Source organism: Mustelus asterias, chromosome 8 (assembly GCF_964213995.1).
Source record: "Mustelus asterias chromosome 8, sMusAst1.hap1.1, whole genome shotgun sequence".
Lineage (NCBI taxonomy): Eukaryota > Metazoa > Chordata > Chondrichthyes > Carcharhiniformes > Triakidae > Mustelus > Mustelus asterias.
In genome coordinates, this window is record NC_135808.1 from 56,477,910 (window position 1) to 56,502,345 (window position 24,436).

Genomic DNA, 24,436 nt, shown 5'->3' on the forward strand with positions numbered 1-24,436 from the left:
ACAGCTTCTTCCCTGCTGCTGTCAGACTTTTGAATGGACCTACCTTGCATTAAGTTGATCTTTCTCGCACGCAAGAAACAATACTTTTCACTGTATGCTAATACACGTGACAATAATAAATCAAATCAAATCAAAAGGTGTCAAAAACTTCACAAAATATCCAAACACGACTGGCATTAGAGATACTACCCGTGGCGAGGGAAACTGATCACATTGCCTCCTGATGGGCTTTGTTCCAATATCTCCAAGTCCCAGGCTTGAGGTCTTGCTGCTTCTTCTGCAGTGGTTAATCCCGGGTTATTGCTGTCAATGTGTCTTTGTCTTTCCTTCTTAAACAGGTATTATTGGCATGGATCATGCTTCCAGTCAGGTACTCAGGACAAGCACTAGTTAATCACTGTCTTTTGGTCATGAATGCTGAAGAGTCGTGCCTGTCAGGGATCATAATTCTCTCAAGAACATGACACACAGGGGTCTGGGTTCAATCACTCTCTGTTCAAGGCATAGCAACAACACCTGTTCAATCAACTCCTGTGCTTGATCCTTGGCTGCATATCCTGTTCTTTGCTGCTCCCACAGTCCCCAGCCTGTTACAGAGTTTGCCCTTTCAACCATCAAGCTTTGCTAGTGCCTTTATGAATTCTCATTAAGCATAGCTGCCCTATATCTTCAATTGCCTATAATTCTCTATTTTGTCAGCATCTCTTTCCTCAAGAAGCATCTTATCTATCGCATTTCCTACATTTGGCCACTGCAGAACTTCGGAAACGGAATGTGACATTAAAACAACAAAGTACATGAACAAGCCAAACGTCGAAATTTCCATCAACTGCAGTATATGGTCACACAGTTGAGCAAGACACAAGGCAACACCAAAACAGTAACAAACTGATGGGGCACAGTGGAATCCCTTGTCCTCCCAATCTACCGAAATTTGAATAAAACAAATAATTGCAGAAGCCAAGAATAGCAGAAAATGCATTGTATGCTAGTAGATGGGCGAAGCTGAATGGTGAAGGCCTGCCAAATCACTTGCACCGAGGTGCCCAAAAGCAGCATTGGCAGTTGCCAAAAAGAATACAGCTCAACTGACCTACTGACAGTTAAGTTAATGGGGAATTTGGTGAAGGCAGAAAACATGGGAGTATGAAAAAAAATGCACAGACTATTTCCAATTCTGTCCCCAAAATCTCAGTGACATGTAAGCTTTCCAGAGTGTTGTCAACAGCCTCATGACATCAAATGAAACACAGCTGTTTTCTCAGCTTTATCTGGTTAAAAATGTGGAAACTCTCACATAAAAGAAAATAGTATGACTATGGCACAGACTGATTGGAAATGTTCAATTATTTTTAACAGTTGGACTTCAACTTCATCACAGTTGTGCATTGATTTCTTCTTTGGATATTGAAGGGGCAGAAGAGCACCAAGCATGAACACCATGACACATAATGAAAGTACAAATTAAGTGGCATAGAATCACAAGACTTTACAGTGCAGGCCATTCAACTTAACTAGCCCATCCAAGCCTAATGCCACCTTACTTCATCTCAACCTTCAGGAAGATGGTGGCATGGGCATAAAGTCATGAGACCTAGAGACCCAAGCTAATGCTTTGGCCAAATGGGTTCAAATTCCACTATGGCAGCTGAGGAAATTTGAATTCAGTTAATAAATCCGGAATATAAAGTTAATCCGACATTGATTGTCATCATTGATTGTTTTCCTTCTCTCTTTATCCAGTCTACATGTGACTGCATTCACATTGATTCTTACCTGTCAACCAAAGTGACTTTGCAAGACACTCGGTTCAAGGGCAATTTGGAGTTGGCAAGAAATACTGGCCTTGCCAGTGTCACCCATATTCCACAAAAAAAGTGAAAAGAAACACTTTCACCCATACTCTCCTTTTCCTCCCTCATGTGATCCAACTTCCCCAGAAACTTACCCAAACAATTTGCCCCACCTGTTCACATTCTCACCACTCTTGAGTAATTCCTTATTGGATACATTATATATTAGTGACTATCTTGCATAAGATACTTAGTTTTGGACAGTTACAAGTGGAAACATTTTTTCTGCATCAACCCTGCCAAATCCTTTCCTGATCTGAAAGATCTCCATCACGTCACGTGGTTGGACCTTGGCTTTTCTACCAAACTGCATGAGCCTGTTCAGATTTCCGAGTGGACCTCTCAGTCCCGATATCACCCTTGAAAGTCTACCTTCGTACCTTCTCCAATGCCTCTACCTGCCAAGTGTACAATACACAACACCCAAATGTGAGCAAACCAATAAGCAATAGAAGTTTAACATAATTTCAATGCTTTTCAATTCTATTCTTCTCCAAATGCTTTGTTTCCATTTTAATGGTTGTATGAATCTGCAGTATTACTTTCAATGATTTGTAAATCTGGACATCAAAATCTTTGCTCTTATCGCTACAACATCTTGCAACAATAAGACTTTGGCAAACCTTTCTTATTTCTCCCACCAAAATGTACCACCTTACAGATGGGTTGAAGTCCAATTTTAAATTAAGGTGGACCCCTCGCAGTGCAGAGAGCTTTCAATCAATTATCTCAAAGGGAGCTAACTAAAATTGCTCTCAGGCCATTTCCTCCCATGGGAAATAAACAGCTTTATCTATGTTGCTTACTTTTCCTCAGTGATATTGAAGAGCACATACCAGCAAATGCAGAAATTCAGGTTTCTGTGACCACTTGACAGGATTTTGAAAAATGTGCATCCATGATTCTATAAAATTTTTAATTCAATCTCAGATTTCAAACTATGCCTACAGTTACTGTGCCATCTAGGGGCAACATTGCATTTATTTGAATGAACACTTCAATACTGCTGCTTAACCCGTTGACTGCAGCCGGGGAAGGGAGATCTTTGCAATGGACTGCCTGCAGTTTCCAGTTTGTTCACCATGATGCTGTCTTTTTTATCATAATAGAAAGGTTCGAAAATATTGGAAAGGAATTTCTTTCTCAATTAACATGCATGAAGTTCATGGATGCCGAAATGCTCACAACAGTTTATCTCTGTGTCTGATTGCTTCTGATACCCTCCCATTTCCCGAGCCTCGACCTTAACCACCTAATTATAATTATTGAATCACAGAATGGTTCCAGCACAGGAAGCCATTCAGTCCTTCATTTCCACGTTTGATATTTACTCATGTAGGGTATCTGGCCGTACACTCATGAGTTTTTGAGAAATCCATGCTGTTAATTGTATATCGATTGTGTTTGATGAAATGCAGATGGAGGGCATGAATTGAGGTTTCACTTGAGCATTTTACGAAGTCAGAATTTTACAGCACAGAATGAAGCCCTTTGGCTCACTGTGTCTGCCCTGGCCTTCAAGCATCAATCTATTCAAATCCCAATTTTCCAGCACTTGGTCCATAGCTTTGTATGCTATGGCTTTTCATCTAATGTTTCTTAAATATTCTGAGGGTTCCCACCTCTACAACCCTTTCAGGCAGAGTTGCAGGTTATAGAATCTGGAGTGCCGAAGGAAGCCATTTGGCCCATCGAGCCTGCACTGACAACAATCACACCAGGTCCTGTCCTATCCCTGTAATCCCACATATTTACCCTCCTAATCCCCCTGACATCAACCTAACCCGCACAGCTTTGGACTGTGGGAGGAAACCGGAGCACCCGGAGGAAATCCACATAGGCATGGGGAGAATGTGCAAACTGCACACAGACAGTTACCCGAGGTCAGAATTGAACCCAGGTCCCTGGCGCTGAGGTAGCAGTGCTCACCACTGTGCCACCACTCTGGGTGAAAAATCTTTTCCTCAAATCCCCTCACCTTATTGACCCCATTGCGAAGGAGAAAAGTTTCTTCCTATATACCCTGTGTTATAAGAGACACTTGGTTAATTTGTTTTAAAGAAGTATAAAAGAGACACTTGTTGAAACTGTGGTGTGCCTGAACTTGGAGGTGTCTGATTGTAATGTGTCACTCTGTAAATAAATCTACAACTGATGAAAGATTGTCTCCAATGTCATCCTTTACCAGCTGACACCCTAAAATAGAACACATACAATCTACACTTAAAGAAGAATCATTTTCTGATTGCTTTGACTGAAAGCTTAACTATTTTTCTTCATTGAAGACTGCAAATTACTTTGTGACAGGGAGATCGATACTGGTACTGCTTGCACTAAGAGAATCTGTTCCAATAGCATATACAATGTGACACACAAATAAATATCACAAGCAGATTTTTTTGTTGCTATTGTACTTTGCTAATTTATAAATTGGCAATGTAACGTATAAGGAGATCAATGAACAGGTTCTTGCCAATCACATACTCATGCCTGTTCAAATACTGCCTGTGGAGAATAGGTCTAAATAGGCTCAAAAAGTAAGTAGCCAATTTATGATTGAAAGTAAAACTGGAACGCACATGAGCAAAACATCAACACACTTAGCAAATGTACTAGCGTTGACTTAAAGAAAAAAGTCTGGTATTTGTATAGCATCTTCCATGGCCTCATGTTGTCCCAAAGCACCATACAGCTAATAAGACCACAAGACAAAGGAGCAGAATTATGCCACTCGGCCCATCGAGTCTGCTGTGCCATTCAATCATGGCTGATTTTTTTTTTTTTTAATCCCCATTCTCCTGCTTTTTCCCCATAACCCCTGATTCCCTTATTAATCAACAACCTATCTATCTCTGTCTTAAAGACACTCAATGATCTGACCTCTACAGCCTTCTGCGGCAAAGAGTTCCACAGATTCCCACTCTCTGGCTGTAGAAATTCCTCCTCGTCTCTGTTTTAAAGGATCGTCCCTTTAGCCTGAGGTTATGCCCCCTGGTTCTAGTTTTTCCTCCTAGTGGAACCATCTTCTTCACGCCACGCTGTCCAGGCCTCGTAGTATCCCGTAAGTTTCAATCAGATCCCCCCTCATCCTTCTAAACTCCAACAAGTACAGACCCAGAGTCCTCAGCCATTCAGCATACGACAAGTTCTTCATTCCGGGGTCATTCTTGTGAACCTCCTCTAGACCCTTTCCAATACCAGCACATCCTTCCTTAGGTACAGGGCCCAAAACTGCTCACAATACTCCAAATGGGGTCTGATCAGAGCCTTATACAGCCTCAGAAGTACATCCCTGTTCTTGTATTCTAGCCCTCTCGACATGAATGCTAACATTGCATTTGCCTTTCTAACTGCCAACTGAACCTGCAAGTTAACCTGAAGAGAATCTTGAACAAGGACTCCCAAATCCCTTTGTGTTTCTGATTTCCTAAGCATTTCCCCATTTAGAAAATAGTCTATGCCTCCATTCCTCCTTCCAAAGAGCATAACCTCACACTTCTCCACATTGTATTCCATCTGCCACTTCTTTGCCCACTTTCCTAGCCTGTCCAAGTCTTTCTGCAGCCCCTCTGCTTCCTCAATACTACCTGTCCCTCTACATATTTTTGTATCATCTGCAAACTGAGCAACAGTGCTTTCAATTCCTTCTTCCAAATCGTTAATGTATATTATGAAAAGTTGTGGTCCCAGAACCACCCAAGGCACACCACTTGTCACCGGCTGCCATCCTGAAAAAGACACCATTATCCCCATTCTCTGCCTTCTGAACTGTAGTTCCTATTGTTATGGAGAAAATATGGAAACCAATTTAAAACTCCCACAAACAGCAGTTGTTTTTAAAAAATTTTACTTCATTCGTAAAGTTACAAAGCCAATGTGCAGACTGGACAGAGCAATTCATTAATCCATCTCCTTGCTTGCTCCAAAAACCAATGGAAAATGAATGTGATTCATGGTCCCCACAAGAGAGACATACAAAATCTAAGCTGACAAGAACAGGCATTGCACCTGATCTTGGGCTTCTTCTGACACTTGATCTCAGTCAAAACGCCAGCCTCCTCCAAACAGCATTCAGGCACTGACCTGACAACATTTTTTGTGCTGTTGACTGAGGGGTACATAATAACCGGGACACTGGCAATAATGTCCCTTCTCTTCTTCAGGATAGATGCAAGAGATCTTTTATGACCATCTAAGTTTAAGTTTATTGATTAGTGTCACAAGTTGGCTACATTAACACTGCAATGAAGTTACTGTGAAAATCCCCTCATCGGCATACTCCAGCGCCTGTTCGGGTGCATCAAGGGAGAATTTAGCATGGTCAAATGCACCTAACTAGCACGTCTTTCAGACTGCGGGAGGAAACCCACGCAGACATGAAGAGAACACAGACAGTGACCCAAGCCGGGAATCAAACCCGGATCGCTGGCACTGTGAGGCAGCAGTGTTAACCACTGTACTGCCCCAGGGCCAGAGTTCCACTTCTCATCAGGACTGCGCCTCTAGCAACACAGCATTTTTTCCTCAGTATTGGACTCGAGTGGCAGACTAGATATTTGTGCTCAAATTTCTGGACTGGACTTTAACCCACAAATTTTAACACTGCATGAATAGCATTTTTGCATGACTCAGCTGATCATGGGTTCAAGCCCCACTCCAAAGACCACAGCATAATCTAGATTGACATTCTACTGCACTTCAAGGGAGCAGTCATTCAAATGAGTGGTTAAAGTAAGGACCCATCTGCCCCAGAGAAGGATGTTAAAGATTCTTTTAATCATCAAGTTGAACTTGGGTATAATGGTGCTTTATTTCATTGCAAGGCAAAATAGCAAATTACAACAGGTTAAAGTTCTATCCGCAAAGCTGAGATGTCTTCAATGTTTTATCATTTTTAATATCCTGCAAGTGGGTTTTTTACCTCAATACTTAAATGTTCAGTCATAATATTTGAAAATGTTGTTCCAATACTTGAAAACTGAGTTCAAAAAGCAACTAAGTAGGGATAGATGCTCCATTACCAAAAGTAATGTCTATTTCTTTATTCGTATATGGTGTGAGAGTATCATTGGTAAGGCCAGCATTTAATGCCTTTTCCCAATTACCTTTAATGATGGTAAGCCATCTTCTTGAATCACTGCAGTCCATCTAGTTGCAGTTAAACCCACTGTGCTGTTGGGCAGGGTTCCAAAATTTTGACCCAGCAACAGTGAAGGAAAAGCGATTTGCTTTTAAATCAGGATATTGCGTGGCTTGTAGGCAATTTGCAGGTGTTGGCATTCACATGCATTTGCTGCCCTTGTCTTTCCAGGTGGTAAGAGGCCATGGGTTTCAAAGAAATCTTTGGCGAGTTGCGGCAGTGCATCTTGTAGATGGTACAAGCTGCTGCCACTGTGCATCGGTGATGGTGGGAGTGAACGTTTAAGGTGATAAGATGGGGTGGCGACCAAACAAGCTTTGTCCTGGATGGCGTCAAGCTACTTCAGCATAATTGCAGCTGCGCTCATCCAGAAAAGTATTCTATCACATGCCTGACTTGTGTATAGTTTATGGCATTCGATAGTCTTTGGAAATGTTTATGTTCTGAATGGAATTTCGTAAAGTTGTAATCAAGAGTTATGTCATCACGTGTGTCCAGTATATTTTTTTTTAACTCTTAGGCCAAGCAAACAAAATGTGGGTTAAAACTAGAATTAAAATCCTCCAGTGAAAGACAACACTTCCCCTAAAACACACAGAGGGCATCAGAGAAGCTTTCATGTTTAAATACCATGAAAACCATGTAATCAAGATGACAACAACAACAGAGAATTGATTGAACCTGGCATAAAAATGTGCTTTATGCCAAATAATGATTTTCAATCCACTGGCTGAAAATATCAATTGAACTTTTATAAAGAGGCCTTAAAAAAACCCTCAGAAACTAAAGTGACTTGAACTCACAGTTAAAGTGGCTAACCCCAATCTGCATTTCTATACATTCCACATTCCAATTCATTGGAGTGGAGTCAGTCTGTCTGACTCAAAACTCATTAAAGACAATGACTTCAGGAAAATGTGAAGTTACGTGTTTTATCAACAGGGCATCTATGGCAACCACCCGAGGTGTTCACCTGCAGGTGATGGATGATCAAGGCTAATCACTTGGACAGCGGGACCTTGGCTAAATTAGCTTCCTGGCATGAGCTAATTGAGTCACCTTTGGAATACACAAACAACTAAATTCGTCTGGCAGTTGGAGAATGAAGATCACATGACAAGTCCACCCAGTTTTCAGCACGTTTTCTCAGCAGAACTCAACAGTTGAGGGACAAGAGCAAGGAGGGATCCTTCCTGCGTCTTTTTTTCTCCAACCCACCTGGTAAGCTTGACCCGTGTGTACGGATTGGTGATCATCCAGGGGCACCCTGCTGCAGACACAGATTTCTTAAAAGAATAGGCTGAGTATTACCACCTCCAAAAGATCAACTCGGTTGTCTACAACTTCAAGTCAGAGGGATTGAGACCATCAAGTTCAGCCTCAGACCAGCCGAGCCAAATACAGTTTGTTTACTTTTTTTAAATGGACTCTAATTTGGCCAACCTATCCTTCCCCATTCTGTAATTTGTGTATATGTGCACTTGTGTGTACATGCATGCAAACTTTAAATGTGTGTGTGCATATTTTGTTACTTAGATTGATTTATTAGGAAGCTCACCTCTTCCCCTGTTAAACTTATGTCAATCTGTCCTCTTGGTTCTTTGACGATCACGGCACACAAACAGTTAAGTACCCAGTGAATTGGCAAGCATGTCCTTTTCAAATGAAGAAGACTGTTGTGGTCAAATGGGGAGAGGGTAGTCATTCAAGCTCCCTTCACCTTGTAGTAACAAGAAAAGAAAACCATTTGGGCCATTTTGTCAGCCTCAGCGCTCCACAATCAAATAAACCAATTCCTATCTAGCTGCCACTTAAAATGACGTTCGTAGACTTCCATCTTGCAATCGCTTCCTTTTCAATCATTACAGTTACCCTTAGGGTGTCCTGGCACACTGGTGGCGAGACTATCCAGTGACCATTGCCAGGCACCACCAGCATGGCAGTTGGGCACCGCTTGATGAGCACCGCCTAGCCATGCCCCAGACCACCCAGGGGCGTCAGTGGCCTCCAAGACCTGTAGCATGACTATCATGCCAGGTCTCCGCTAGTGGAGACCAGTAGTAATTTTTGCCATTATCACGCCACGCCCAAAGGTTGGTGAATTCCGTACGCTGGGATTTCAATGGGCTATGTAAATTAAAATACTATTTTAAATATGCAAATCAGCCTCGTCCCCTTTTCGGAGTGTGAACCAGCTCAGACTATTAGAAAAAGACCAGGAGAATCACAAACTGTGTGGTGCGGGTTCAAAACGGACTTTTAGGCCCACATGTTATTCTCCAGATGTATTAACGGCGCAGCGAGGTCAGAGAATCACCTTCCCATCCCATGTTTCCCTGGTCAGATTTCATATATTGCAACACAACAAAATGGCTGAACAAAGCACAGAGAAGAGTGATTTATAGTGTCAAAGAAATGAGTTCTAAGAAAAGTTTGCAGAAACTGTGATTTTCCAAGCTGCTGTTTATGTACTTGAGATGGTGACTGAAATCAAAGTCCAAGCTTAATCTTCAAAGAGAACAAGTGGCACAAGTTCAGAATTAGTGAAAAACAAAATTAGGATTGATGTGAAAAATTCCCAGCTGAACAAAAAGCTAATCGGTATGTTGTATAGACTTTCATTTATATTATTTGTGATGATACTATGCCATTAAGAAATATATTTATATCATGTTTCCTGTAAGGGGTATGTCTAGAATTTAGATCTGTTTTGCAGGGTGCTGATTTGTTGAGGAAACCCTTTAAATTAGTGGCTGGGAGAACAAGATAAGTACTCATTTTAGATATGGAGTGTTTGTTTAAGCAGAGCCAATACATTTGTGTTCACTTACTTAAACCCTGGAGTATCAGAGTAGAATTTTGATTCGGTTGATTGACAGAGATAGAGTATTGTCATTAATGGGAGGAGCTAAGCCTGCAGGAAAGAAAGGGTTTCCATTTCATTTCAAAAATACAAGCAGTTGCTGCATCGGCTGCCAGAAGAAAGCAGTGTCTCTCTCTGCCTCCCTTGCTCCGGAGGTGTTCTGAAAGCTCCAGGACTGTTAAGCTAAATCACAAGCAAGTATACATGTGTTTTGCTAACTAATTATAAAGAGGATTTTAGTCTATAACAGCAATATTGCTTGAATTGGAACTCAGTGATAGGTTAGCAGTTAAGAATTGTATTTTGTCATGTTTATGTATTGTTCAATTATTAAAAGTTAAGCTAGTTCATTTGCCACAGTTAAACTGTGTTCTGCAATAAAGTGTGTTTTGATAAGAGCTTTCTAGTTTGTCAGTAGAATCGTGCCTGGGGTGAAACATCATATTCTGACACTAATGTCAAAATAGAAAATTGTTGGGTCAGATCTGGCTTCTCAATATATCTTGGGGTTTCTGTGTCTGGTACCCTAACATATTGGAGGCAAAAACCTTCAATTCATTTCAGAAAATGCTGCACGATGACAGAAAGACTAAACATTCTTAGTGGACAGATAAGCCAAGATGCCCAAAAGCTTGTCCTCATCCATATCTTATTAAGGGTGAAGTTGAATATGACCTTCTCTCTTTCATAACACGTTTACATAACACAAGTTTAACAGCATCAAAAGTGAGTTTGACTTCATTTAAATGTGTGTGGTACAAATTGGGAAATCAAAGCGCCATCCAGCTCAATACAGCAAAATACCATGCATGCTGGAAATCTGAAACAAAATCAGAAAATGCTGGAAAAACTCAAGCAAATTTGGCAGTTTGTGGAGAGAGAAACAGAGTTAACATTTCTTACTTAAATATGACTTTTTAAAAATTCTTTGCTCAATGTGGTTACATGAGCCTTTGATTGTAGCCTCAGATAACTGCAAAGGAAAATTGCTTCACATCAACACCACAGATGTTGGATAAGTTCACAACATTTTTTGTTTCAGATTGCATACTTGTTTGTTATTTCAATCAGTTTCAATTAAAATAACTCAGCACCTAAGGTTGCCAAACGAAAAGGTTGAACTGCAATGTCTTGAACACAAATATAACAAAACTGCATTAAAAACAGGAGTATATTACCATAGGAACATCATGCATCACAGCTCATTAAATCATTAGAGTCAGGCAGAGTTCATGTTAAAAGTTACCATTGGACATGTCATTTATATCCTTCAATTTCATTCTTAAGAAATCATAGAAATCATAGAAACCCTACAGTACAGAAAGAGGCCGTTCGGCCCATCGAGTCTGCACCGACCACAATCCCACCCAGGCCCTATCCCCATATCCCTACATATTTTACCCACTAATCCCTCTAACCTACGCATCTCAGGACACTAAGGGGCAATTTTTTTTAGCATGGCCAATCAACCTAACCCTCACATCTTTGGACTGTGGGAGGAAACCGGAGCACCCGGAGGAAACCCACGCAGACACGAGGAGAATGTGCAAACTCCACACAGACAGTGACCCAAGCCGGGAATCGAACCCAGGTCCCTGGAGCTGTGAAGCAGCAGTGCTAATCACTGTGCTACCGTGCCGCCCATTCTTGTGCCTCTTAACTTCATTTTCACATCAGTTTCTCCTCACATTCCACTTTCCTCCTTAAGTGACTCTTCCCCTCCTCATGTTTGTCCTTACTTACCTCTCAAAACTCATTTGAATTGCTTATTTTTTTGCTCCTTTACCTCTTGGTCATGTGTTTTAGTCAAGTGTAAGCAGGAAGAGAGGGCAATCTAGACTGCAGCAACCTCCAGGCAGCAGCACCTCCTGCTGCCTCAGCAAAGCAGCCAGCATAATTAAGGACCCCACGCACCCCGGACATTCTCTCTTCCACTTTCTTCCGTCGGGAAAAAGGTACAAAAGTCTGAGGTCACTTACCAACCGACTCAAGAACAGCTCCTTCCCTGCTCCTGTCAGACTTCTGAATGGAGCTACCTTGCATTAAGTTGATCTTTCTCACCCTAGCTATGACTGTAACACTACATTCTGCACTCTCCCATTTCCTTCTCTATGAATGGTATGCTTTGTCTGTATAGCGCGCAAGAACCAATAATACATGTGACAATAATAAATCAAATCAAATCAGCACAACTTCTCTGTGTTGAAAGCAGTAAGCCAGATGGAGAGTTATCAGTAACTCATGATTGAATTCGTAGGACCCATGGCTACATTATTTTTTTTTTAAAAGCTTCAGTTTTGTCAACAATTAACCAGCCACATGCAATTTCAGAAGGATCAAATCAACATTACATTAACTTGCCGTTATTCTCAAGTTAAAGATCATAACATATCTTCATGTTCTTAAACAGGATTCATTCAGTGAGGCAATAGTACCAAGAACAATCCTCTGCAAATGTCCAGGTTCATTCAATTCAAATAGTACAAACCTCGGTGAATAAAAAATATTAATGACAAGCTACCTTCAACCATCTGGCCAGACTTTGATGGTTCACAGGTCCTCAGGCCACAGTTTGGGCACTGGAGTGATCAAGTCTCTTCCATATTCGAGCAGAGACTTGTGGGAAAGGCCATAACTAGAGATCATAAATATAAGATAATTGCTAATAAATCCAATTGGGAATTCAAAAGAATTCACCCAAAGCATGGTCAGAATGTGGAACAAGTGACAAATGTGAAGCAAATATAGTGTGGATGGATTTAAGGGATAGCTATATGCTTAGACCATATATACCAAACTAGTAAATGACAACACCAACAGAAGCTTGGCTGACAGTTTGCTTTCTTTGCTCATGGGTGTGCCACTTATAAATATACTTAAAAAACCCAGAAAAAGTAAAACTTACATCTTGCTTCTTGTTACTGACTCCAGCCGGTGGAAGTGTCGGGATGCTAGTTTTCGTAATTGGAGTTTTTCCGTTCATCATGCTTCTGTTGGCAGGTGCAAGCACTCTCACTGGAACTGTGCCGATGTGGCTGGTTCCACCAGCGATGTTTATAACTGGTTGTGAAGCAGAAAGACCTTGGGGCTGAAGCTGTACCACGGCGGGCTGAGGAATTACAATAGGCTGACCTAGGACAGGGTACAAAGTAGGCAAGCGTCACTGAACAAGCGCAATTTTGTGACACAGAAAAGGGTTTCAATGGACAGTCCAATTAACCTGGACCATTACATATTCACATCAATATAAATTAAGTCATGAGCCAAATACATCAAACTTTTATTGAAAAAAACCTGACCTAATATGTGACTGATAGGTATTTATCAGGTCAAGTCTCTGCATCTATGAGTGTAGGAAATGGCTGCGCTTATGTATCCCAGAAACCCAAGGTGAACTTGCACTCTAAAAAAACAGAAACTGCAAACCAAAATATCAAGACTTAATAACTTCAAAGGCACTTTTTAAAAAAAAACGATAGAGCATTTTGTTGCATGTTTTGTGTATGTAACCTCTGTATTTTTGTCCCCTCAGGACACATTACCCTAATCTTCAATTTCCAGTGGTCATAAAGCCTGGCATTTACATTTATTGAACAAAACACAAAAGAATACATACTTAATCTCGAGCAACCTTTAAAACAAACCCCTTGATTCCCGAATAAAAATTTGCTAAAAACATGATGAATAAAGCTGAGAACGATGGTTCTCGATTACTTTACTGGAAAAAAAATCTGGATCAGTCACAACACAGAAAGCTTCAAATTTCCCAGCAAGCAAGGTGCACATTTTCTGTGACAGCAGTATTTGTGCTGTGCAATAATGTTTACAAGAGAATCAAGTATTCAATTCATCCACAGTACATTAATTCTAGGGTGGGAATTATACATTGGGTTTGAAAGAAAAAAAAGCTCTGTTTCATCAATTCGATAAATTCACTCTGCTGCATTCTAATTCTGTCCTTCAATACAGCTGCAGGCACAGGATTTACAGATTTGGTGCAGTATCTCCAGTGTAAGAAAAGTAAGCGTTGAAAACTTTATATTCCTGACAAATCCTTTCCCAACTAGGAAAGGCTGATTAGTGGCCAATTTGCTTTCAGTATTAATGAACTACTTCTTCAGTAGATAGTACTTTTAAAGGTGACTATTCCATTGCTTTTGAGCTCAATAAATTTAGATTTAGGTTCAAGGTCCCATACTGATGCGATGCTTCTTATTCAAGAGATTTGCATCAGATCTCACGCACATAATGTGGTCATATTTTCCTGTTGTTTCTTCCTTTCAATGTTTGTGCAATGACAACTCAATTGCCTGTAGAGGAAACCAAGATGAGATGATTCTTCCTTGCTGTTCGTGCACACTTCCTCGTCATGAGAGTTGCAGTGTTGGAGCCATGAGGGCAGACTCCATACTCAGAGATAGTTAACTTAGTGTAGCCAAGGGTGGGTTGAGCAGCTGAACTTCATAAAATATGCAGAATTGTCCAACTCAGGATTTTCATCTACACAAACCCCGAGTTGGACAATTCTGAATCATCTCATCTTGGTTTCCTCTACAGGCAATTGACAGGACAGTGAAGGACCTAACTTAAAGGGAAGTGTGGACTTCTATTGCTTCAGCATTTGCGTATGACAGTTTATGGATACAAACTCAAAAATTAACCTCAGCGCAGAGCAGTGATCCTTCCACTTCAAAACGCACCAAGATGCTTTGCTTTGTTTGCATTTGCAAGTAGTCATGAGCCTTTTGTAGCCAAGTAATTGATTTGGCCATGGGGACACAGATTTCAGCAATAGTCAAACCTCTCGGTAAATCAGTACAGCATACTGCATCTGGCTGATCTGAAGATCATTTGCAAGCTAATGTCACATTTGATTTCTTCTCTCCATCCCCTCTCCAACTCGAACATTTATGGGTGGTCTTCTTCAGTCAATACAAATTCATGCATTGGACTGACAATTGAAAACCCAAATATAAGTCAATATAATTAATGAATTGAATGTTACAGAAATGTTGGAAAGTATTTCAGATGTATAAAATAACTGTACCATCCTTGAAAAGGAGTTTTTATTCCCAACTGATGTATTGATAACTCCACATCTAATTTCTTAAAATTGCTGGGATGTGCTTCTAGCCTGTGTAAAATTTAAATCCTTAGGATTTAATGTTTATAATGCAGAGATGTTTCCTTTGCTTGTGGGCTGATGATGGGGTCTCCATTGTTTTAATGGGAGAGCGTGCTGGGATGGTTGTGTGGCATTAGTATTGTGCGATATTAACCCTTTTTAATGCTGTAATCCTGGCATTTATAATAGGGTATTACATTATATGATATCCTTAATTGTGGATAATATGAGTAGCACCACAGCATGGTGGTGGGCAAGTGATACCCATGCAGAGGTGATGGGTATGGCCTTTTAAGTCCCCATAGTGGGCAAGGAAAACTCCCTTTAGAACTAGTGTCGCATTTTTCTTTTTTGTATTTTTGTTATTTTGGTGTTAAAGAATCCTTGTTGGTCTCCTGTTAATGTACAGGCAGATCGTGTTTCCTGGAAAAGACTGGGTTTTATTGTCGTAACTGGAGTTGGGGAAAATATTTACTGGTGCATGCCTGAACATGGTTGGGGAATCCTTGGTTATCTTGCTTTTATTGGGTTGGTTTCCTATATTTTCCTTGGCTATGTGGGTTGTGACGGTGGCTACTTGGTAGTTTGCTTTCATTACCAGGGTAAGTGGGGAGCTGATATGGACGCCAACTTAGTCTTACAGAGTATCCCTCATCTTGTTGGGAGAAGGATTGTATCCCCCAGCGATATCCCGATTGTGGATGTCTTGATGATTCTCCTTGTTCGTTAGTGGGGTCTCCTTAGTGGTAAATGAGTGAAATTTCTGGCTGATGGTGGGACTTAGGCAGCACCTCCTGTGTGGCTGGAGATGAGCTCAGTGATGGGGTGAAAACTCTTGGCTTAGTGCCTCTTTTATCTATCTCAGTGTCTCTTACTTTCTTAGGCTGTGTAGGCAAGGGTAGCAGGTATTTTGAAAATTTGTAATTGGAAGGTGTGGAGATTAGACGCCGAGGGGAAAGTATCCTGTTAGCTGTGGGGCCTGAGGATAAGTTTAGATACCTCGGCTGCGTTTTATCCGCATTTTCCCATGAGGTTGTGTAGCTCTTGTTCGTTATCCTGTATGCGAGAGTGTACACTGTCATGCCACGTCTTGGGTTTGGGGTTGTATCCTGATGTTCCCCTCTTTGAGGTACCCTTTCATTGTTCAGAGGTTTTGGGATGCTGTTTAAGGCTCCAATTGGTTATATTTGACACCACAGGGCTCCTTTGTGCCGTGTAGCTCATTCCTGGTTATCCATGCGCGAGAATGTGCACCACTGTACCATGTTCTCATGGCTTTATCCTGTTATCCCAATATCCCCCACTCTTTGCAATATCCTTTCATCATTCGTGCCAAGGGAGGCACCGATGACAACAAATTGTAATTGATAATCTGAAACCATTGTAATGATATTTGCCGTTTTTTTCTGTACATATATGTGGAATGATCGTTGTGCTGTGCTGTACTTAATTTTGGGGGAATAGTTGTGTTATTTGGTAAAATGGAAAATCTTCAATAAAAACACTTCTTAAGAAATGGTTGGGATTGACAACCAGCAAACATTTGCAATTCAACTTTGAGGACACTTGGTCCACAGATTGAAAACAGCTCCTTTATCCACAACTCTCAAACACTTGGAATAATCAGAGCAATTTCTTCTTTATTGTGCCAGGCCATTCCTTTGGACAGTTAGAAACTCCCCAAAGCCATGGAGGTCCCTTAGTTCCCAAGTTTTGACAAGCAAAATTTTATTTTCCAGCTCACTTACAAGGATGAGTAATTTGCATTCCTGGAGACTGATGTATCACGAGAGACACCCTTCTTCTACAATCCTGAATGTATTCTTATCCCAGAGCAGAATATAGGCCCTCAAGTGTCTCCAATTTTACGACATGATTAAAAGTCAATTTTAATAGGTTAAAGGAACAGTCTGGCTCGTACTCAACAGGCTCCCTGAATCCAGAGTAATTGAGCACCAGAATGAAAGCTGCTCCAGAAATTATTCTGAGCAGACACGCAGAGCATATACTCTCAATTACATTGCCAAAATGCATTAATCAAATCATTTTCCAATTGATGCATGATCTTGTGATACTGGCCAGCAAGAATCACAGGGAATCATGAGGCTCCAAACCCTTTCCAACATTCAGAATCGTCAACCAGAGATACCAATGTTAATTGTCACAACCCTGCAGGTGAGATTTGTAACACGCCATGAACTGGGGGCTGACTTTAGAACCCTAATCAGCCGAGTTATTTTTCTTGTTTTATCTCTGGAATAAGATTCAGTGCACCTGGAGGAAGCAATTTATTTTGTAGGTTCTGATCCAAACTTAATCAGAAAATTTATCTGAGGAGTCAGCCACTTAACCACCTCCAGTCTGTTCACACATTCAATCAGATCATGACTCATCTGCAACTTGACTCCATATCCACATTTGCTTACGTATTCCTAATATCTTGGGAGAAGAAAAATCTATCACTCTTAGATTTAAAACAATTGATTTGGCATCACTTGTCATTTGCGGTAGACATTTCCAAACTTCCATACTGTGTAACTTCAGACCCGAAAAGTCGAGTTCAAACTTTTAGACAATGTCCTAATCTTGGACTCTCCCATCAATGAAAGTCATTTCTAATGATCCGATCTGTTCACTTCACATCAATATCTTGGAATCAAAGCAGCCCATAATTTCAAAAAATACAACCCTAGTTTGTGTCATGTCTCCTTCTAATTTAGCTCTTGAAGTCCATGTGTCATTCAGGTAAATTTACACTGCACTTCTGCATCGGTCAAAATAATCATTTCCAAGGTGTGATGGCCAATATTGCTTAAATACTCTTGGGTGTGGTCCAAGTAAGGTTTTGCAGAACTGCTGCACAACTTCAACCATCCTGTATCATCATCCTCTTTATATAATGGTCATGCAAGTAGGCCTCTCTGTTATACATTTAAGTGGCTGCAGGTTGCTTTAAGAGCTGATCGCATGATTTGATGGTGATGTCGTCAGGGCGTTGCAGAGGCTGCTGCTTGACTTTCAGTTTGTACTCTGTACAGGAAAAAGCTCCCAGAATAAATCTGTTGTTAGTTTGAATCTACGGTGCAAGCCACATGTTTTCTTTTTGATAAAACCCACAAACCGTAACACAGTTCGGATCTTACAAAAGGAAAATTGGTGACGAGGATAGGATTTGTTTCATCGAGAAAAGGTTCCAAGGAGAAGAAAAAATATTGTGCATTCTTGAATATCAGAAGGCTGGGGAGAAGCAACAACAGGATTAAAGACAGAAGTGCCTGTGCAGGAAGACAAAGAAGAAAAAGCTCTGTGTGTTTTAAAAAGAGGGATTTTTAAAAAAAAAATCAGAGAGTGATATTCCAGGCAGTATCTGGCATATTTGAAGAGTGGATGCTTGGCTGAATGGCTGCGCTCACTTAAAAAAAATACATAAAGTCACGAGGTAAAAAGGGGAATACTAGGAAGACAGCAAAATATATCTACTGCGCAGTCACGAATTGCTAGTGCCTGTAAAGGTAATGGTGGGTCAATTCAGATCCATGGGCCTTTCAATGAAGAAAATGAATCACAGCGTTTCTATGCTGCGAGTTTTCAGTACTTTGTACAAGCAAATAAAATTGCAAAGGATTGCAAAGAATCCACAAGGGTCTGTGCTGGATCCTCAGCTAAAGAGTTGCCCATAGTCATTTTTCTCAGTACAATTGCAAGTAAAACCAATTTGCTCCAGAACTTGGCTCATTCAGCAAAGCCAGGAACCAAAAGTTATGATAATTTGACAAAAGATCCTTGAAGAGCATTACACTCCAAAGCCATTGATCATTGCAGAACAGTTCAGGTTCTACTGAAGGAATCAAGTGGAAGGCAAAAGCATTGCTCAGTTTGTGGAAACCTTATAAAGGTTTGCACAACATTCCGAGTTTGTGAGTTATTCGTAAATACTCTTCAAGATAGTCTAGTTTGTGGTCTCCAAAATGAGGCTAGGCAAAGAAGATTGCTCACTGAACATCCTTTGACAGCAGTAGAAATTGCAGTGTCAATAGAACTAGCTGCTAAAGGGGCTTCACAATTTGGTCAGTAAAAAGCCCCACAGTTTGGGAAATGCCCACAAGAGGGAAGTCAAAACAGCAAGAAGCATAATAATCAAGAATAATCAATGCAAGTATTGTGGAAAAATGGGTCAGATTGCAAGAACTTGTTGGGCTCGATTAGCTTGCCAAAAAGAATATTCTGGGTACCTTCAAGAAGAACAAGTTGCATTCTACAAAATACATTTTTAACATGTAAGAAAAGAATTACACCTGTGAAGAAGAGAATGTCCAGAAATATGGTGAAGAGCTGCAACTGAACATCTTATCCGTTCAGAGTGGATCACAAAGTTTATTCGGAAGTTAAGTGGACAAACTATTAGGATGGAGGTTGACACTGGTGCTGCTGTATCCTAAATTCCTGAGCAACGCAAGAACAAAAGCTGAAGCATCTTCCTTTAACTTTATTACTGTCACAAGTAGGCTTACATTAACACTGCAATGAAGTTATCAGATTTACAACATCCGAACAAACCATTAAAAAACTTGACAAAGTTGTTGCAAGGTTCAGTAAACTGGAACAGATTCTTATCGATAATGATTCACAATTTACTTCACAAGTATTAGAGGATTATCTCAAAGTAAGTGTTATTCAGCATATAAACTCTGCACCTGATCATCTATCAACCATAAGACCATAAGACATAGGAGCAGAATGAGGCCACTCCGCCCATCGAGTCTGCTCCGTCATTCAATCATGGGTAATATTTTTCTCATCCCCATTCTCCTGCCTTTTCCCCATAACCCCTGATCCCCTTCTTAATTAAGAACCTACCTATCTCTGTCTTAAAGACACTCAATGACCCGGCCTCCACAGCCTTCTGCAGCAAAGAGTTGCACAAAATCACCACTCACTGGCTGAAGAAATTCCTCCTCATCTCTGTTTTAAAGGATCGTCCCTTTTGCCTGAGGTTGTGCCCCCTGGTTCTAATTTTCCCACTCATGGAAACATCCTCTCCACGTCCACTCTATCCAGGCCTCGCAGTATCCTGTGAGTTTCAATAAGATGGCCCCTCATCCTTCTAAACCCCAACAAATACAGACCCAGAGTCCTCAACCGTTCCTCATACGATAAGCTAGTCATTCCAGGTTCTTGTGAACCTCCTCTGGACCCTTTCCAAGGCCAGCACATCCTTCCTTAGATGCGGGGCCCAAAACTGCTCACAATACTCCAAATGGGGTCGGACCAGAGCCTTATACAGCCTCAAAAGTACATCCCTGCTCTTGTATTTTAGCTCTCTCAACATGAATGCTAACATTGCGCCTTCCTAACTAATTTGAATTGTCACATGTATTAACATACAGTGAAAAGTATAGTTTCTTGCGTGCTATACAGACAAAATATACTGTTCATAGAGAAGGAAACGAGAGAGTGCAGAATGTAGTGTTACAGTCATGGCTAGGGTGTAGAGAAAGATCAACTTAATGCAAGGTAAGTCCATTCAAAAGTATGACAGCAGAACGGAAGAAGCTGTTCTCGAGTCGGTTGGTACGTGACCTCAGACTTTTGTATCTTTTTCCCGAAGGAAGAAGGTGGAAGAGAGAATGTCCGGGGTGCGTGGGGTCCTTAATTATGCTGGCTGCTTTGCCGAGGTCGCGGGAAGTGTAGACAGAGTCAATGGATGGGAGGCTGGTTTGCGTGATGGATTGGGCTACATTCATGACCTTTTGTAGTTCCTTGCGGTCTTGGGCAGAGCAGGAGCATACCAAGTTGTGATACAATCAGAAAGAATGCTTTCTATGGTGCATCTGTAAAAGTTGGAGTGTGTCATAGCTGGCATGCCAAATTTCCTTAGTCCTCTGAGAAAGTAGAGGCGTTGGTGGGCTTTCTTAACTATAATGTCAGCATTGGGGGACCAGGACAGATTGTTGGTGATCTGAACACCTATAAACTTGAAGCTCTCAACCTTTTCTACTTCGTCCCCATTGATGTAGACAGGGGCATGTTCTCCACTATGGTTCCTGAAGTCGATGACAATCTCCTTCGTTTTGTTGACATTGGAGGGAGAGATTATTGTTGCTTCACCAGTTTCTCTATCTCATTCCTGTCTCGTCATTGTTTGAGATCCGACCCACTACGGTGGTGTCGTCAGCAAACTTGAAAATCGAATTGGAGGGGAATTTGGCCGCAGTCATAGGTGTACAAGGAGTATAGTAGGGGGCTGAGAACACAGCCTTGTGGGGCACTGCTGTTGAGGATTATCGTGGAGGAGGTATTGTTGCCTATCCTTACTAATTGTGGTCTGTGAGTTAGGAAGTTCGGGATCCAGTCGCAGAGGGAGGTGCTGAGGCCCAGGCCACTGAGTTTGGAGATGAGTTTCGTGGGAATAATGGTGTTGAAGGCTGAGCTGTAGTCAATAAATAGGAGTCTGACATAGGTGTCCTTGTTATCTAGGTGTTCCAGGGTTAAGTGCAGGACCTGGGAAATGGCATCTGCTGTGGACCTGTTGCAGCAGCAGGCAAACTGTAGTGGATCCAGGTAGTCCAGGAGGCTGGAATTGATTCGTGCCATGACGAACCTTTCGAAGCACTTCATAACGATGAATGTCAGAGCCACCGGCCATTAGTCATTAAGGCACATTGCTTGGTTTTTCTTAGGTACGGGGATGATGGTCGTCTTCTTGAAGCAGATAGGGACCTCAGATTGTTGTAAAGAGAGGTTGAAGATGTCTGTGAATATCTCCGCCAGCTGATCCGCGCAGGATCTGAGTGCACATCCAGGTACCCCATCTGGGCCAGTTGCTTTCCTGGAGTTGACCTTCAAGAAAGGTGCTCTGACATCTACAATGGTGACCCCAGGTACAGGTTCATCCAGGGCTTTCAGGTTGGAGGGCATGCTCTCGCTGACCTCTTACTCAAAATGGGCATAGAATGCATTGAGCTCATCAGGGAGGGGAGCGTTGGAGCCGGCGATTTTACATGACTTCATCTTGTAGCCTGTTATGTCTTGCAGACCTTGCCATAGTCAGCGGCTGAACCTGCCAACTGAACTTGCAATGGAGGAGCTGAAAGATTTGTACAATCCTCGAAACATTCTTTAAAATGTTTCAAAAGAGCAAGATTTGTTATCACGGTCGTGTGAATAGCTTTTTGGATCTTATAGAAACACGATTCATGCGACTACCCAAAGTTCACCTGCATTACCACTCTTAAAGAGAAAGCGAGAACCACAATTGATTTATCACTTCCAGAAACTTCAGAGATAGTCAAGCATCAACAGCGATCTCAAGTTGCAAGGCGAGACATGAGGGGAAAACAATACTCACTTCAACAAGGTGATTGAATCTTAGAGTGTAATTAGGCCACAAGAAAGAAATGGGTACCAGCCGTAATTTTAGCAAAAACAGGTCCAATTTCTTACACAGCTCAAACCGAAGATGAACTAGTTTGGCGATGCCATGCTGACCAATTGTTCCCATTTAGAAATGGTTTCTCAGAATCATCTCCAGAAGTACCAACTTCTTTAGTTCCTAGTGTTGTGGATACGATTATAGAAGGTTTATCCAAATCGGAGTGGCCTGATGATTGTGTCTCTGCTGCTATATCTAGTGAGAATGATACAGAATTCGTTCCAAGAGAAGAAGCATCTACTGAATTTCTAAAATCACACTTCTAGGGTCAAGGTCAGCCAAATTCAAAAAAGTCATATACAACCAAGGAGGAGTAGACATCCTCCTGATTGACTTTCTTATTGACTATGTATAATTATTAATGATGCACAGTACTGTGTCTAGACTACTGTTGATATTATAGCATTACAGTAATTTTTACCATGACCATAGAAGGGGGAGAAAGGTTATAGATTTAAGAACTGATCACATGATTTGATGATGTCATAAGGGTGTTGCAGAGGTTGCAGTTTTATTTTCAGTTTGTACTCTGCACAGTAAAATTTCTGGAATAAATCTGCTGTTGTTAGTTTGAATCTGTGTGTGCATACCACATATTTTCTTTTAGTGTAAAACCCACAACCCCTCACATAGTTAGGGCATGACAGCCTCGGCAATGAATTTTAATAGAACCTGGCCATTTTTAGACCAGTTTCATTTTAGATTCTCTGCAGTGAGCTCACCAGGTCAAGGGAACTATTTTGAGACTAACATTTAACAGAAGAAGCAATTTTGTAATCTGTAATTAATCAAATTAACCAAAGAGGTGATATATTTCGGTAGATCCAATTCAGGTGGGAGCTATGAAATAAATGGCAGAACCATCAGCAGCATAGGCACAGAGAGATTAGGGAGTACAGGTCCACAGATCATTAAAAGTGGCAGCAATGGTGGAAACGGTGGTGAAGAAAGCATGTGACATGCTTGCTTTCATTGGCTGGGGCATAGAGTATAAAAGTTGGCAATTTATGCTACAGTTATACAAAACGTTGGTGAGGCCACATTTGGAACACTACCACATTTGGTGTCCAATTCTGGTCACCACACTACCAGAAAGACGTTGAGGCTTTGGAGGGAGTACAGAAAAGGTTTACCAGGACGTTGCCTGGTATGGAGAGTATTAGCTAGGAGAAGAGATTGAATAAACTGGGATTGTTCTCCCTGGAAAGATGAAAGCAGAAGGGTGACCTGATAGAAGTTTATAAAATTATGAGGGGCATAGAAAAGGTGAACAGTTGGAAGCTTTTGCCCCCAAGGCAGAAATGATCATTATAAGGGGGCACAAGTTCAAGGTAAGGGAGGGGGGGGTTCAGTAGAGATGTGCGGGGTTTTTTTTTTTACACGCAGTGGTGGGGGCCTGGAATGGTGGTTGAGGCAGACATGTTAGTGACATTTAAGACCTATCTGGATAGACACATGAACAGGCGGGGAATAGACGGATACAGGCAGTTGGCCTAGATAGAACAAAGTGATCAGCGCATGCTTGGTGGGCCAAAGGGTCTGTTCCTGTGCTGAACTGTTCATTATTTGTTCTTTTTTCATTTGTCACCAATGAGAAACAGATAAATTATAATCAATTGAGGCCCACTATTTATTTAATTAAGGTTCAATAATTCATTAGTACTGAGTTTTAAAAAACTGGGCGATCCAATCCAAGTCTGTTTTAATTCTCAGACTGCAGTTTCTTTAAGAAGGGTGAATGATTTGATGAGATGGTTAGCAGCAAATCCACCATGGCCTTAGTTATCTTATGTGAAGCTGACAGATTTATACGATGAATAGAAGGCCTGTACACAAGCAGATCAGAGGGATGCATTAAACGGTCCCATTGTATCCCACCAGAGACCAATCTGTGCAAATGGCCAAAATCCAATCTGATCAATTCAATAATAAAATTGACTAATCACTGAATCACAACCAGCTCCTTCAAGCTGAAGTGATGGCTATGGAACAGTTAAAACACAAAGCACCAGAAGGCTTACTG

General features: G+C 41.2%; 1 protein-coding gene across 1 annotated transcript in view; it reads right to left on the minus strand.

The window, feature by feature from the left end:
• Positions 1-24,436, minus strand: part of atf6 (activating transcription factor 6) — a 349,485-nt gene that overhangs the window by 264,905 nt on the left and 60,144 nt on the right. The window contains exon 7 of the mRNA XM_078218025.1: positions 12,762-12,988. Within this exon, the coding sequence (XP_078074151.1) occupies positions 12,762-12,988 (227 nt within the window). The remainder of the gene's footprint in view (positions 1-12,761; positions 12,989-24,436) is intronic.